A 14073-nucleotide genomic window follows, 5' to 3' on the forward strand; every position below is an offset into this window, starting at 1 on the left:
GAGGGAGAGAGAAAGAAATAAAGAAAAGATCATTATGAAGGAGGAAAAAGAAAATGACACATTGTATATGTATCCAAAATAGATACATGTATATCACAAACTGTAAGTAGACTATAGACATTCACACTATGCATAGTACAGTACATTTAGTTTTGTAATAAAATCCTTGAATAGAGTTCTAATCTAATCTGGCACCACACTAGGCTCTGGCTTGTTGCCAGTGTGATACAACCATTAATGAATAATGAGAGAATGATGGTTAGACTTACAGCAGCAGCATTCCCTCCAACTTGCATTGCTCTTAATTGTATCCATGTCCACGAATCTAGCTGTGTTGACCTGAATTAAATAAAGTGCAAATTAAATCAACAAAATAATCTGATTTTATTTTAAGCATATACATGTAAATTAGGTTAGCACGTGTGTACCAAAACAATACATAGTACAATCAAGAGTAACTCAAAAATCATGTGCTTCTGTATAATACTGAATACATGTACAAATTGAGATTAAAAGTTACCTCACGAAGCTGATATGAACGCCAAGAGAGCGATGAACAGCACTGCAGTTGATACATATCAACACACCGTATGTCACTGAAGCCCAGGTCGGGTTCTTACTACCGCAATCAAAACAACCCTGTAAGAATAAAAGTTGATGGTAGCCTATCAATAACGAGATTTTTTCAAATATTAAAATCCATAGCAACAATCTCGTAAAATGATCTCCTTTCATGATTATTGTACAGGGGCATTGCAAATCAATTAATGTGACAGTTTTCCTTTATGACAAAATTATCGATTCCTTTCATGCTTGTACATGTACCTCGACATGTACAGTAAGTACGTGTAATACATCTCCCTACCTTGTTTGGGCCAGATGCCCTCACTCTTTTAAAAACTTGAGATATTTCTTGTTTAGTCGGCTCCATGAGTAGGATAGATAAATATCAGAGCAGGAAAGAGAGCCACGGAGGAATGATGAAGGGGCCACCACAACAAGAGAAGAAACAAAGCGGGTCCGTCACGAGGGGTAAGGCTAAATGGGGCGTGGCTAATTAACTGGGTGTGGTTCTCGTTGTCATGACAGCCTTTATAAAAAGGGGCGGTCAGTGGTTGCTATGTCAACTAGATGAGATGAACAGGGTACCGGCCATGAACAGGACAAGATCGAGCAATCATCAGTCTCCTAATGGGGCCCTCTCTCTCCTCGCTAGAGGGACGGGATTGATTGATGGTGGAGTCGAGATAGAGTGCTATTCCCAGGACTCCCGTGATCTCTCGGTATGATCCTTAAAATCTGTCTGACCTATTGATTTTTTGTTATAAGTTTTGATAAACATGGAATTTAGAAATTTTGTTTGCACCATTAGAATTGCTAGGTCCTTCCTGTCCATTAGAAAAAAAACCGGGTCGAAATTACAAGGCTTAGCCTTTTTTGGATGTCCCTCTATGAAGTCAATGACATACATGTGCCTTTGACCACGATTATACAGCTGTTGAACAGCTAGAATAAATTCAGCTGCTACTTATCTGCATGGCTTCCACACACACCACAAATACGTAATGAATGCGGATGTAATGAATGCGGATGTGACGTGGTTATTTATTAATTGATAAAAGCTGGGGGCCCGGGGGTCAGGTGAAAGTGAATGGACTGTAGTCTGTTACCATTAATAATGTGGTTACCATTGTGTTATTAGTACTATGATATATAGTAGAGCATCTGACGGGCAGTGGTTGGGTTGTGTAGATTTTATGTAATTTTCAATTTCATAATGTGTATATTATCTAATCATGTGATGGTGTTAGATTAGTTGTAAAGTGTCTCCATTGTGCTATTTACCACCTTCAAAGTGGTAAATATTTTTAAAGCTTTGGCTTCACTTGAGAAATAAGGAAACCTCGTTTGATGGAACCTATAACCACGAATGATGTTTGTTGACGAATTAAAGAAGCCTAACAAATGAGAGCTTGTGTTACATTGTGTATCCTGCCTTTTTCTTCAATTTGATAGGGACAGCCATTTACGAAACCCTCTCAGTCTCGTGAAGGACAGTATGCTAAGATATACAAGCCACATGTTCTCAATCTCTCCAAGACCTATGTAACCCAACGTGGAAATCTAGTTCTCTTTACGTCTCCTGATGATATGATCATTGGACAGGCATGTCAGGTATGACTGGAAGTACCTTTTCCTTACTCTTTCTTTTTGAATTAGCTTCATGAACACGAGCGAATCCAGAGAGTTAAGTCACTGTCTCGAAATGCAGTCCACGATATTAAAACAACCAATGCATTTGCTGCATTAGTTCTTACTTATGATACTGAAAAGGTATGCAATAAAGGAATTATACTATCAGATATGATGTATTTATTTTCTATTTATTTTGATCTCATATTCCATAGGATTCAGAGGATGATGGTCGCACTATTATAAAACCTGGCAACTTCACTGGTGTTTATATAGAGAGTCTTACCAAACTAACAAAAAAAATGTAAGAAAAATGCATTATTCTCTTTTTAATTTATCAACATCATTGAACCTTATAGGACTGATGGCGTACCTGAGGAAAGAGATGGTAATTATCATTATCATTATTGTTATTATTATTAGTCAAGAGTATATGCACTATTATTAGATGCCGCCATCATTTCATTTATCTTTTACCATTAGGTGATGTTCATCCAGCTGAGAGTGACTCTGGACTTGATTCTTGTACTTATCCAACTCCTAATGGTTGTGTCTCTGTTATTAGCTATCAGTCAGAATTACAGCCAACTACCACTGATATTAGCATACCTGATGGGCAAGGAGATGAATTGTATGAGGGAGGGATTCAGGTAATGCTTTTATTGATAAAATTACATGATGTTAATTTAATATTTTTAAAGGTTCGGTTTGATGACAATGTTGATTTTATTTGCGAGGACAATAATTACAGTAGACAAGACAATAGTAATGACAGTATCGTAGATTTAATGGTCTCATTGACTGCATCATCTCAAAATCAGGTGAGCTCTTTAAAAAATAATAATCACTATTTTTTGCATATTACATGTACATGTACATTGTACTTGTATTTTATCTGTATTATGTTTGCTTTTTAAATTTTAGGAATTAGACAACCCTTCTTCGTCAAAGAGTGGTGCGAAAAAGAAAGCCTCAGCAAGTAAAACTTCAACGAGTATGAAAAAAGCAAAAGCTGATCAAAATGTTTTAAAAACTACTGACAGCAGCAATTGTAGTGCCAAGAAGATCAGTAAGCTAACCAAGAAACGAAGCAAGAAGCAGAAGAGGGGAAGAGATGGCTCAGAGCTAACGTCACCAAATAATTCACAAGTCATAACACCTCTTGAACTAGCAAGTGATTTGACTGACGTAAACATTGATGAAATACCTGAAGGAACAGAAGAGCTAGTCCTAGAGAAAACTGATGGGCTAAAACGATCAGATCTTCAGTCGGCTAGAGCAGAGAAAAGGAGACTTGAGATTGAGAGAAAAAGAAAAGAAAAGAAAGAATTAGAGATGCAGAAAGCTCAAGAGCTTGCCATGCAAGCTGAGCTAAGAGAGAGGCTTACATCTTATGAAGAGGAGCCAGAAATCAACAAAGAGAATGTAGAAGAGAAGAGCATCATATCACTCTTAGATGATGGAATGGAAGTTCCAGAAGAAACTACTGATAAACCACCTGTAATAAACTTAAAAGAATTATTAGAAAGTGAAGAACCTCCTCCGACTACTACACCTTTAATGGAGAAAGAACCATCAGAATCAGCTGTACTGAAGAAAGCTCGAGAGGCAAGAGAGAAGGCACAAATGGAGGAAATGAAAAGGAGAGAGTCACTGAAGGAGCAGCAGATGGTGAAGGAGCAGCAGATGGTGAAGGAGCTAGAAGTAGAATCACAGAATAAAGTAAAGGCAGACCAGGAGCATAAGGAAGAGGTTTTGAGAGAACAGTCTATTAAGGAGTTAGGCAAGAAGCTTAAAGGGAAAGAGCAACTTAATTATAAAATGAGGTTAGAGTTGGAAGCTCAGAAACATCATCAGCAAAAAAGTCCACATGTTTTCAGCTACTTTTCCAACATTCCTCCAAAACAAAATAAAGATAATAGTAATAATAAAAAAAGGAAACCTAAGTTTACATTAAAGAAAAAGCCTAAGTCTTGATACTTCCTTTTTTTGATAACTACGTTCATGTCATTTCTGTAAATAATTTCTGTGCATCAAATTTTTGTCATTTTCCATGTAATTTTCCATGTAATTTTTCAATTTTTAAATTCTAAACTTTTGCAGTTCACAGCATTTTAGCTCGTATGTTTCATCAATAGCTACCTCAGCAGTTGGTAAAGGGACAAAAGTATGAAAGTAATGATTTTATAATTTGAATCTGCATTAAGCTAAGTACAACTCTTCATTAACCAAATGCTGTAATTACATCAAATGCTGGTTGCATATGTGAAATCATTTTATTAAAAATATGAAATATGCTACATAAAACAAGTAGATGATTTGTCAAGATAGATTTATCAGACTATATTCTGCTCAACATAAGATTGATTTTTTGTAATAGTCTGGGATTCAGTACTAGTAGCTTGTGCTGGCATATCAACAGGTACTGTTCTTATGGCTCTGGAGGATTTTGGTACACGTGTAAAACAAGGCACAGCTACACATACAGCAATCCCAGCCACAAATAAAAGGATTAGGAACACAATTCCACCAACTATTCCTCCAACAATATATCCTTCTGGTACATCACTGTCTACAGAACAAACAATAGAGTTAATGTTAATCTTTATGTGTGTGTGTGTGTGTGTGCAAAAACCAAAAATGAAATAATTTTTTACATTTGTAATAGAGGTGCATTGTAGGTTATTATAGGCTCCTGATGAGATCAAAAGTCTCACCATTATTTGAATGTTTTTAAATGCATGCATCACTAATACTGTGTATACCTCGGCTTTCACATCTAACTCCAGCCTCATTAGAGTGGTCACAATTATGATTAGTTGTATGAGGGCAGTCAGTAAGGGTGAATTCATCTCCAGTGCAACGAACATTAGCCATAAATATGCTTCCATTTCCTGCTCCAAAATATGAATTCTTATAAGGGATTCCTGTATAAAAAATAATAAATTAAATACTTTGTATGTGCTACACATACATGGAGTCAATAGCTAGTATAGCATTGTAATTATATTTGAAGACTTCATTACCTCTGTACACATTATATCCTGATTGAATACAAGCAACTGTAGCATCACGAACGTCCCATGAATCATCACAGACAGTACCCCATGATCCATTAATGCATACTTCAACACGTCCTTCCCAATATTCGGACCCTCCAACAAGGCGAATTGAATCAAATGTTGATGATCCACAATTAGCTATGGAAAGAGTTTTAATTACATAAAATTATAGTACTTGCATAACTGAACATGTACTGAGGGTATGTTAACTATAGACTTTTTTAAAGACTATAATGCAGTATGTCACTTTAGCTTTGCTAATAAAAATTGATTAGTACCGTATAGCACATATATTTCATGGATAATAAATTTCACAAATTGCCAAAACTCACGAAATTTTTTATCTGCGAATGCTTAGAAGGAACAATTTTGCAAAATTTTATATCCATGAAATATAATTGCTATACGGTATAAGGCTCAAGGTCAGTATGTACCTTTGCAATAATCATAGCTATGTCATAATTAGCCATTAACCTTTGTCATATTCATTCATATGAATTTTGATATCACACACAAAAGTGGACTTTGTATGGGAAATGACATCACAGACTAGACATAGTGATACAATATGAACTTTGAACTAAACCTGCAGCATCCTGTGATACCAGAGGTATAACACTCAAACCTAGCTATATATATTAGTCAAGGTAAAAAGTATAGCTAGATCTAAGCATAAAAATTAACACCTTCATTGATCATACAAAGCATAGATCTAGTATGAATTTCCTACATGCAGTCTTAAGTATTACAAACATGTCTAAAGCTGCTGTTCAGTGACAGTGTGTGGCATTAATTGATTGATCATTATAAAAATCTGCAGCCTTTATAATTTGCCTACATTATTATTAGCTTGAAATACATGCAGTATATGCCTTGTAGGCTTGTAAACATTATCTTCCTTTATAATACTACACTGAAATAGTTGACATTACCTTTGATAGAACTGAAATTCAAACAGATCAGGTGTAAAATTAGAAAGAAATGTCTCTCAGCAGAGCCAACAGTAGAGTCATGAGAGAGCAGCAACATCTTGTGATTCTTCAATTATTGTATAATGTAGAGTCTGCATATAGTACAGTATAGCCTCATATTTATACACAATTCATAGGATGATGAGGCGATGATGTAATCTTAGGGCGGAGCAATCAAGTAGTGGTACAAATGGTATTCATTTAAAGGGACAAAAAGTATCATAGGCGTAGGCAGGGTGAGACATGGAGGGGCAATGCCTCACCTGACTCTGTGAGCTCAAATGTTACTTACTAATCAAGCCTCATGCAAGTTGAGGCAGTCAGAGGCACTCCTTTGATTCTTTCTTCTACAGGCAGAGGGAGTCAACCATCTTGAAATGATGATGTCATTGATTGTTGTTATGCATGATGATCTCATAATGATAGTCTAATTAGTTTTTATAATCACTAATCAGTTAACCACGTGCACGTTGAGGCACGTAAGATGGCAAGCAAAAGACAAGCTTCAGTGCTTTCATTTTCCCCTTAAACCCAAAACGGCCTACTAGGCAACTGAACCAGGATCATCATATGAATCTGATAATATTTTGTAAGTACGAGATTATTATCATCTTGTACTGTGCGTGAAAATATGCGTAAATGTCGGCTATGGGAAAGGGGGTGTGGTCAAAATCGCGCGCCATTTTATTTTCCTTCCTCTTTGCCTCACCTCTCTTCTTAGGCTGGCTACGCCAATAAAAAGAAATGTAGACTATTGAAATAAGAGCACATACTAGGTAGTACAAAAATATAAACTGCAATACATCAATGAGCTCAATAAGGAGGTGGTGGTTCATTATGAATACCAGTAGACTTGTAGTGGATGTTTTAACTATTATTACAGTTACTATTATTATGATTATTATTATTATCATTATTACAACTACAGTTATTGTTATTATAACTTGTGTGCACATGCGCATAACACATTATCTTCTCTCAGATTTCTCTCTCATGTTAGCATATTTTCTTTGTAACAGTTGTGTCTTTTGTTTTTGTTATCAAAGAGAATCTTATCGCCTTAGTGCTATTCTTCACGGTAAACAGGCTGGAGTTGATCTATAGCCTTCTCATTTTAGCTCTTTTATTAGTTGGTATTACCAACAACTTTGGCAATACCACAGACTCATCAGTACCAGGGTTTGTTCCTCCATATCCTTGTGGCTCCTGCTGCTGTGGATACTCAACTGATGCTTTTTGCTTGGCTCTGGATGATTTGAAACGCAATACAACTGCACATGCAACAACAATTACTGCACATACACAGATTAGAAGAACAATACCACCAATTACTCCTCCAACAATAGCTCCTACTGATACACCAGAGCCTGCAAAATAAAATAATAAAGTTGATATTAATTTTTGTGTCAAAAATAATAAGAGAGGTAGATTCATATACATGTAGCTGCAGGAGGTAACTTAAGTTACATTATACATGTATGCATGCATGTGGCTTAATTGATCAGCACATCATTATTGTGGATACCTTGACTATCATCTCCTTCACAACTGACTCCAGCATCCTGAGAGTGATCACAATAAAAACTATAAGTTGCATGAGGGCAGTCAATAAGGTATGATTCGGTTCCATTACACTGGACATCAGCCATTACTATGCTTCCATTTCCTTGTCCAAAATGTGAATTATTATATGCAGTCCCTGTATAAAGTAATTATGCTGATAGGTTATTCCAATAAGCATTCACATGACATAAAGGCACCAATTTGTAAATTGAATTAAACAACTGACTTCATGAAACACACTAAGTACCTGATGTATATCCTAACTGCCTACATACCACTATAGCATCAAGAGTATCCCATGAATTGTCGCAAACAGTACCATAGATACCACCAGAAAAGTAGTAACTATATCTGCATACTTCGACACGTCCTTCCATATCATTAGATCCTCCAACAAGACGAACTGATCCATCAGTGCAAGCTATTGTAGAGTACACATGATTTATTATTTTGATATACACATGATTGCACATAATATGATGTAACAGAAGCTAAAGTATTATCTTTGTTTGATAATAGTATAGCTATATGATGCATGTAGATGTATATGTAACACTATTTTATACACTAGGTGACATAGGTCTGGTGTGGTTGAAGGTGTGGGTATATGCATGGGGCATTTAGTACAGGGTTTATTTCATGAGCTGACAAGCACTACAATACAGTAGATCTACATGGCATTTGGAACTACTTTTAAAATATTTAAGATTCAGTTTTTATCTCAAAATCAGCTCAAACCGTGGCCCAAACGGATACATGCAACTGTAGCAACATAAACATCTCAATAATCATCACAGACAGTATCCCATGATCCATTAATGCTACTACAGCACATCCTTCCCAATAATAGGACCCTCCAACGAGATGAATTGAATCAAATACTGATGATCCACAATTAGCTATAGAAAGAGTTTTGATTACATATCTAGCACTTGCATAGCTGAACATGCATGCTAACTGTTAGCTATAGACTAAATAAAAACTACATTCAGTATGTCACTTTAGCTTTGCTAATAAAAATCAATTAGTATTAGGCTCCATTATGTTAGTATGTTCTCTTGCAATAATCATAGTTATGCCATAATTGACCTTTGTCATATTCAATCATGTGAACTTTGATATCACACACAAAAGTGGACTTTGTATGGGAAATGACATCACAGACTTTAGATATAGTGATACAATATGAACTTTGAGCTAAACTAGCATCTTATGATACTAGACTAGAGCTATAACAAACACACCTAGCTATATTAGTCTAAGCCAAAAGTAACTAGATCTAAGCATAAGCATTCACATTTTCATTGATCATACAAAGCATGGGTCTAGTATATATGGATTCCTACATGCAGTTTTAAGTACTACAAGTATGTCTAAGCTACTGTTCAGTGACAGTGTGTGTACATCAATGATTGATCATAATGACATAAAAATCTGCAGCCTTCTTATTTTGCCTACATTATTATTAGCTTGAATGACATGCAGTATATACCTTGTAGGCTTGTAAACATATTTTCCTTATACTACACTGAAACAGTGGACATTACCTTCGATAAAACTGAAATTCAAACAGATCAGAAGTAAAATTAGAAAGAATTGTCTCTGAGCAGAGCCAACAGGAGATTCATGAGAGTGCAGCAACATCTTGTGATTCTTCAAGTACTGTATCATGTACTGAGTATTATCCTATGGTGCAGTATAGCCTCATATTTATACACACTTCATAGCATGATGAGGCGATCTGATGTAATCTTAGGGTGGAGCAAACAAGTTCTGGTATGGTATTCAAGATTATTTAAAGGTACAGAAAAGTATTAAAAAATTTGCATTAAACTGTTCTGACAGTAAATAAAAATAAATGTAGATTATTGAAATAATAGCACAGACTAGGTAGTACAAAAATATAAAACATATAACATGAATGAGCTCAATAAGGAGGTGGTGATTCATCACGAATGCCAGTAGACTCATCAGTACCAGGGTTTGTTCCTCCATATCCTTGTGGTTCCTGCTGTGGATACCCAACTGGTGCTTCTTGCTGCTGCTTGCTGGGATAATCCTGTTGAGGATATCCTTGTACAGCAAAACCCACTGCTGGTGCAGCATAACCAGGATAAACCATCGGTGCAGCTGGTTGTGTCTGCTGTTCCATATAATCTGAGTAAGATGGAGGAGGAGGTCGATTTTCTGCCTTAGGCTCGGATTGTGTATAAGCTTCAATTATAGCATTAATAGTTTGTGCTGGAATTGATGTCATTTGAACTACAGGAGCTGCTTGTCTGGCTCTGGAGGAGTCTGATTTAAAATGTAAAACAGCTGCCCATACACATATAACAATCATACAGATTAGGAAAGCAATACCACCAATTACTCCTCCAACAATAGCTCCTACTAATTTACCAGAGCCAGAGCCTGAAGAATAAAAAATTAAGTTAATGTTAGTTTTTGTGCCCAAAATAATAAGAAAGCTAGGTTATATACATGTAATTGCAGGAGGTAAAAGTTCTCAGCTTAAGTTACATTACATATGTACAAATCTACGTAGAGATTAATTGATCAGCACATCATTATTGTGCATACCTCCTTCACAACTGACTCCAGCATCTTCAGAGTGACTACAATGATGATTAATTGTATGAGGGCAGCTAGTAAGGGTTGATTCAGATCCAGTACAGTAGACATAAGTCATTACTATCCTTCCTGTTCCTGGTCCGAAATGCGCATTTGTATATGCTGTCCCTGTATAAAGTAATTATAATGATTTGTAGATCGAATTAAACAACTGACTTCACACCATCTTTTAAACACTAAGTACCTGATGTATATCCTAACTGCTTACATACCACCATAGCATCACGAGTATCCCATGAATCATCACAGACAGTACCATAGGCTCCATTTCTACATACTTCAACAGTTCCTTCTAAATCGTCAGCTCCTCCAACAAGACGAATTGATCCACTAATACAAGCTATAGTAGAGTATGAATGAGTGAGTTATTATACTGATAATTATACATGATTGCATATAAATGATGTACCAAAAGCTGAGTATTATTTTTGTTTTAATCAGTAGTATACATGAAACATGATGCACTATATGTAACCATAAACCAGGTGACATAGGTGAGGTTGAAAGTGTGGGTATATGCATGGGCATTTAGTACAGGGTTTCCCACAAAGCATGCTAAGTGAGGCCTGGTTTACACAGAAACAAAAACGATGCAATCTGTATCATTTAAATCTAGCCTGGGATGCTTCATGAGCTGGCAAGCACTACAATACAGTACATGGTGTTTGGAATTACTTTAGAAATTATCAAAAATCTAATTTTGATTGAACTTTTTATGCAACATAAGTACATGTATATATGTATCAGAAAAAAATTATTAAAATATGGAATGTTCTCATTTTCAGTTTTGGTAAAATTTGGCCAACGACCTAGCACTATCCTCTAACTAGTCCTCGCCTACGCAAAGCTGGGCGAGGCCAACAAGGCAAATTGAATCAAATACTAATGATCTATAATTAGCTATAGAAAGAGTTGTTTATTACTTCCATAGCTGCACATGTATGTGTAGTATAAATTGGAAGATTTTAACAATAACAGGATTCGATGCTATTTAATAGACTATAAAGACTGTATTCAGTATATCATTTTAGCTTTGCTTTTGGCTTTGCTAATAAAAATCAATTGGTATTATGATGTCATTATGTACTATTGCTTAATCAACCTTTGCCATATCCACTCATGTAAATTGTGATCAGACACAAGTAGACTTTGTATGGGAAATGACATAAGATCTAGTGATACAATATCAATATTGAACTAAACATCCTGTGATCATACTAGAGGTATAACAAACAAACCTAATTATATTAGTCTATAGATTAAAAGTAGCTAGAGATCGAAACAACATAAGAGTTAACATTCTCTTGATGCATACAAAGCATTGGTCTCACTCACTGGGTGGGATAAGTCTAGTATGTGTTACCTATGCATACAGTTTTAATTATTACTAAAAGCATGTCTAGAGCTACTGTTCAGTGACAGTGTGTGTACATAAATTGATTGATCATAATGACATGAAAAATCTGCAGCCTTCATATTTTGCGTACATTATTATTAGCTTGAAAGACATGCAGTGTATGCCTTGTAGGCTTGTAAACACATTTTCCTTTATAATACTACACTGAAACAGTTGACATTACCTTTGATAGAACTGAAATTCAAACAGATCAGGAGTAAAGTTAGAAAGAAATGTCTCTGAGCAGAGCCAACAGTAGAGCTATGAGAGTGCAGCAACATCTTATAATTTTTCAAGTATAGTATCATGTACAGCCTGCATTATTCTATGGATGCAGTAACCTCATATTTATACACACTTCATAGCAATGATATAATTTTAGGGTGGAGCTGGTATTCAAATTAAAATTTAAAGAGACAGAAAAGTATTATTCATATAGAATCAGCATTAACCTATTCTGACAGAAAATAAAAGAAATGTAGACTATTGAAATAAGAGCACATACTAAATAGTACAAAAATATAAAACATATAACATCAATGAGCTTAATAAGGAGGTGGTGGTTCATCACGAATGCCAGTAGACTCATGAGTACCAGGGTTTGTTCCTCCATATCCTTGTGGCTCCTGCTGTGGATACCCAACTGGTGCTTCTTGCTGCTGCTGCTGTGGATAAGGTACTTGCTGGGGACAACCAGTTTGAGAATAATCCTGTTGAGGATATCCTTGTACACCAAAACCCTGCTGCTGTGGAAGAGGTGCAGGATAACCTTGAGCTGGATAACCATATCCTTGTGTAGGGTAGCCTGCTGGTGCAGCATAACCAGGATCAGCCATTGGTGCAGTCGGTTGTGTCTGTTGTTCCATATACTCTGAGTAAGATGGAGGAGGAGGCTGACTTTCTGCCTTAGGCTCGGATTGTGTATAAGCTCCAGTTGTAGTACTAGTAGTTTGTGTTGGACTTGATGTCATTTGAATTGCAGGAGCTGCTTGCCTGGCTCTAGCTCTGGAATGTAATACATATACACATGACCACCACCATGTGCATACAAAGAAAAATAAACATAAAACAATGCCACTGATTACTCCTCCAATGATAGCTCCTACTGATACACGACGGCCTGCAGAATAAAAATAATAAAATTAATGTTAACTTTTGTACAAAAATACACAATTATGCATAAAATAAAAGTGAGGTAGATTATACAGTAAAGCTCCACATTTTTGTAGTCTGAACTGAAAAATAAAATTTTGGGAATTAGTCGACACGTCCAGTTGTCACAACAACAACAGGTAGTTTTCATGATTAAGGATTAAAGTTTCACCTAAAATCATGAAAATTTTGACTACAAAAATTTGGAGCTATAAGAAGTATTACCAACTATCAATGAGTTAATGTGTATATGTCATTACAGTGTGCTTTGGCTACCTTTACACCCAGTGGCGGATCTGGGTGCAAGTTAATGGTAGGGCCAGGAAGTGGGTGTGTCCACTTTTCAACCAGTTATTTTATGGTTATGCATCTTTTGGCCATTTTTATGATGGGTTTCAACAATTTCCTCATCTATGCTGTGCTTATAATGCTCTTCAAGCACTTGTAAGTACTCTGGTGTGGCTTGTGGTTTGCTTTATCAAAACTTGAGGCAGGGAATTGTTTACATTGCATCTAATGAATCTCATTACTGACTTCTGATGCCCGGGCCATGGCCCGTCTAGGCCCGGGCCCAGATCCGCCACTGTTTACACCTAACTCCAGCATCATCAGAGTGAACACAATTATGATTAGTTTCATGAGGGCAGTCAATAAGGTTTGATTCATCTCCAGTACAACGAACATCATCCATTACTATGCTTCCTGTTCCTTGTCCAAAATATGCTCCAAAATATGGGGTTGCTGTATAAATTATAATACCACAAATTATTGAATATTTATTTCAGTAATTATGCATGCATATAGACTTGGAGTCAGGTGTTGCTATTTTATAAACACAAAGGCTTAAACTTACTTTCCTTTCAATCAAGATTAAACAACTAACTCCAAATGATTACTGTTAGCTTTTTTAACATTAAGATTATTTGATACCTGCATCATCATATCCCAACTGTCTACATACAACTGTAGCATCATTAGTATCCCAGTAATCATCACAGACAGTACCCCATGATCTACTACTACATACTTCAACACGTCCTTCAAAACCATTGGACCCTCCAACAAGACGAACTTCTCCATCAAAGCAAGCTGTAAAAAAGATAAA

General features: G+C 36.0%; 6 protein-coding genes and 1 long non-coding RNA gene across 11 annotated transcripts in view; 2 read left to right on the forward strand and 5 right to left on the reverse strand.

Annotated features, from left to right (window-relative positions):
• Positions 1-131: 131 nt before the first annotated feature.
• On the reverse strand, positions 132-1029 carry LOC109580898 (ADP-ribosylation factor GTPase-activating protein 2-like). Its single transcript, XM_019994476.1, has 3 exons — positions 866-1029; positions 521-639; positions 132-339 (listed from the first exon to the last, which is right to left on the reverse strand). The coding sequence occupies exons 1-3, from the start codon at positions 929-931 to the stop codon at positions 147-149; spliced, it is 378 nt and encodes a 125-aa protein (XP_019850035.1). The 5' UTR covers positions 932-1029; the 3' UTR covers positions 132-146.
• A 3-nt stretch (positions 1030-1032) lies between these two features.
• LOC100639478 (uncharacterized) lies at positions 1033-4305 on the forward strand. The gene is made up of 8 exons (XM_003385134.2): positions 1033-1283; positions 2017-2175; positions 2221-2334; positions 2409-2497; positions 2553-2581; positions 2677-2843; positions 2895-3014; positions 3118-4305. The coding sequence occupies exons 1-8, from the start codon at positions 1083-1085 to the stop codon at positions 4168-4170; spliced, it is 1932 nt and encodes a 643-aa protein (XP_003385182.1). The 5' UTR covers positions 1033-1082; the 3' UTR covers positions 4171-4305.
• A 121-nt stretch (positions 4306-4426) lies between these two features.
• Positions 4427-6610, reverse strand: LOC109580897 (neurotrypsin-like). 2 transcript variants are annotated; one of them, XM_019994474.1, is made up of 5 exons: positions 6519-6610; positions 6188-6318; positions 5220-5393; positions 4959-5120; positions 4427-4765 (listed from the first exon to the last, which is right to left on the reverse strand). In XM_019994474.1, the coding sequence occupies exons 2-5, from the start codon at positions 6282-6284 to the stop codon at positions 4530-4532; spliced, it is 669 nt and encodes a 222-aa protein (XP_019850033.1). In that variant the 5' UTR covers positions 6285-6318; positions 6519-6610; the 3' UTR covers positions 4427-4529. The 2 variants fall into 2 exon arrangements, with proteins under 2 accessions (XP_019850033.1, XP_019850032.1); XM_019994473.1 differs by lacking the exon at positions 6519-6610 and having other exon boundaries at positions 6188-6361.
• Positions 6611-6684: 74 nt separating this feature from the next.
• LOC109580900 (uncharacterized) lies at positions 6685-7031 on the forward strand. The gene is made up of 2 exons (XR_002184438.1): positions 6685-6815; positions 6948-7031. It is a non-coding gene; the product is annotated as an uncharacterized LOC109580900 (long non-coding RNA).
• Positions 7032-7149: 118 nt separating this feature from the next.
• On the reverse strand, positions 7150-9460 carry LOC105312111 (scavenger receptor cysteine-rich type 1 protein M160-like). The gene is made up of 4 exons (XM_019994472.1): positions 9337-9460; positions 8037-8210; positions 7752-7925; positions 7150-7593 (listed from the first exon to the last, which is right to left on the reverse strand). Exons 1-4 carry the CDS (start codon positions 9458-9460, stop codon positions 7325-7327), a joined length of 741 nt encoding a protein of 246 aa, XP_019850031.1. The 3' UTR covers positions 7150-7324.
• A 100-nt stretch (positions 9461-9560) lies between these two features.
• Positions 9561-12131, reverse strand: LOC109580895 (scavenger receptor cysteine-rich type 1 protein M130-like). Its single transcript, XM_019994470.1, has 4 exons — positions 12001-12131; positions 10605-10760; positions 10370-10528; positions 9561-10201 (listed from the first exon to the last, which is right to left on the reverse strand). The coding sequence occupies exons 1-4, from the start codon at positions 12122-12124 to the stop codon at positions 9717-9719; spliced, it is 924 nt and encodes a 307-aa protein (XP_019850029.1). The 5' UTR covers positions 12125-12131; the 3' UTR covers positions 9561-9716.
• A 92-nt stretch (positions 12132-12223) lies between these two features.
• LOC105312112 (deleted in malignant brain tumors 1 protein-like) overlaps positions 12224-14073 on the reverse strand; it is a 32560-nt gene continuing 30710 nt past the window's right edge. For all 4 annotated transcript variants that reach the window (XM_019994459.1, XM_019994466.1, XM_019994465.1 and 1 more), the window contains one exon: positions 12224-12600. In XM_019994459.1, the coding sequence (XP_019850018.1) occupies positions 12362-12600 (239 nt within the window). In that variant the 3' untranslated portion in view covers positions 12224-12361. The remainder of the gene's footprint in view (positions 12601-14073) is intronic.

This window comes from Amphimedon queenslandica, unplaced genomic scaffold, assembly GCF_000090795.2.
Source record: "Amphimedon queenslandica unplaced genomic scaffold, v1.1 AMPQUscaffold_13472, whole genome shotgun sequence".
Taxonomy (NCBI): Eukaryota; Metazoa; Porifera; class Demospongiae; order Haplosclerida; family Niphatidae; genus Amphimedon; species Amphimedon queenslandica.

What these genes read in the sequence shown, in the direction of transcription:
- LOC109580898 (XM_019994476.1), bottom strand. Translation starts at nt 931, where the DNA reads ATGGAGCCGACTAAACAAGAAATATCTCAAGTTTTTAAAAGAGTGAGG. An exon ending in GGGCATCTGGCCCAAACAAG is followed by an intron (nt 640 to 865) that starts GTAGGGAGATGT and finishes TTATTCTTACAG; the next exon opens with GGTTGTTTTGATTGCGGTAG. An exon ending in GTTCATATCAGCTTCGTGAG is followed by an intron (nt 340 to 520) that starts GTAACTTTTAAT and finishes TATTTAATTCAG; the next exon opens with GTCAACACAGCTAGATTCGT.
- LOC100639478 (XM_003385134.2), top strand. Translation starts at nt 1,083, where the DNA reads ATGACAGCCTTTATAAAAAGGGGCGGTCAGTGGTTGCTATGTCAACTA. An exon ending in TCATTGGACAGGCATGTCAG is followed by an intron (nt 2,176 to 2,220) that starts GTATGACTGGAA and finishes TTTTTGAATTAG; the next exon opens with CTTCATGAACACGAGCGAAT. An exon ending in CGTACCTGAGGAAAGAGATG is followed by an intron (nt 2,582 to 2,676) that starts GTAATTATCATT and finishes TTTTACCATTAG; the next exon opens with GTGATGTTCATCCAGCTGAG.
- LOC109580897 (XM_019994474.1), bottom strand. Translation starts at nt 6,284, where the DNA reads ATGTTGCTGCTCTCTCATGACTCTACTGTTGGCTCTGCTGAGAGACAT. An exon ending in GAATTTCAGTTCTATCAAAG is followed by an intron (nt 5,394 to 6,187) that starts GTAATGTCAACT and finishes CTCTTTCCATAG; the next exon opens with CTAATTGTGGATCATCAACA. An exon ending in AGTTAGATGTGAAAGCCGAG is followed by an intron (nt 4,766 to 4,958) that starts GTATACACAGTA and finishes TTTGTTCTGTAG; the next exon opens with ACAGTGATGTACCAGAAGGA.
- LOC105312111 (XM_019994472.1), bottom strand. Translation starts at nt 9,460, where the DNA reads ATGATACAGTACTTGAAGAATCACAAGATGTTGCTGCACTCTCATGAA. An exon ending in GCAGTTAGGATATACATCAG is followed by an intron (nt 7,926 to 8,036) that starts GTACTTAGTGTG and finishes TACTTTATACAG; the next exon opens with GGACTGCATATAATAATTCA. An exon ending in TGAAGGAGATGATAGTCAAG is followed by an intron (nt 7,594 to 7,751) that starts GTATCCACAATA and finishes TTTATTTTGCAG; the next exon opens with GCTCTGGTGTATCAGTAGGA.
- LOC109580895 (XM_019994470.1), bottom strand. Translation starts at nt 12,124, where the DNA reads ATGATACTATACTTGAAAAATTATAAGATGTTGCTGCACTCTCATAGC. An exon ending in GAATTTCAGTTCTATCAAAG is followed by an intron (nt 10,761 to 12,000) that starts GTAATGTCAACT and finishes ACTCTACTATAG; the next exon opens with CTTGTATTAGTGGATCAATT. An exon ending in GCAGTTAGGATATACATCAG is followed by an intron (nt 10,529 to 10,604) that starts GTACTTAGTGTT and finishes TACTTTATACAG; the next exon opens with GGACAGCATATACAAATGCG.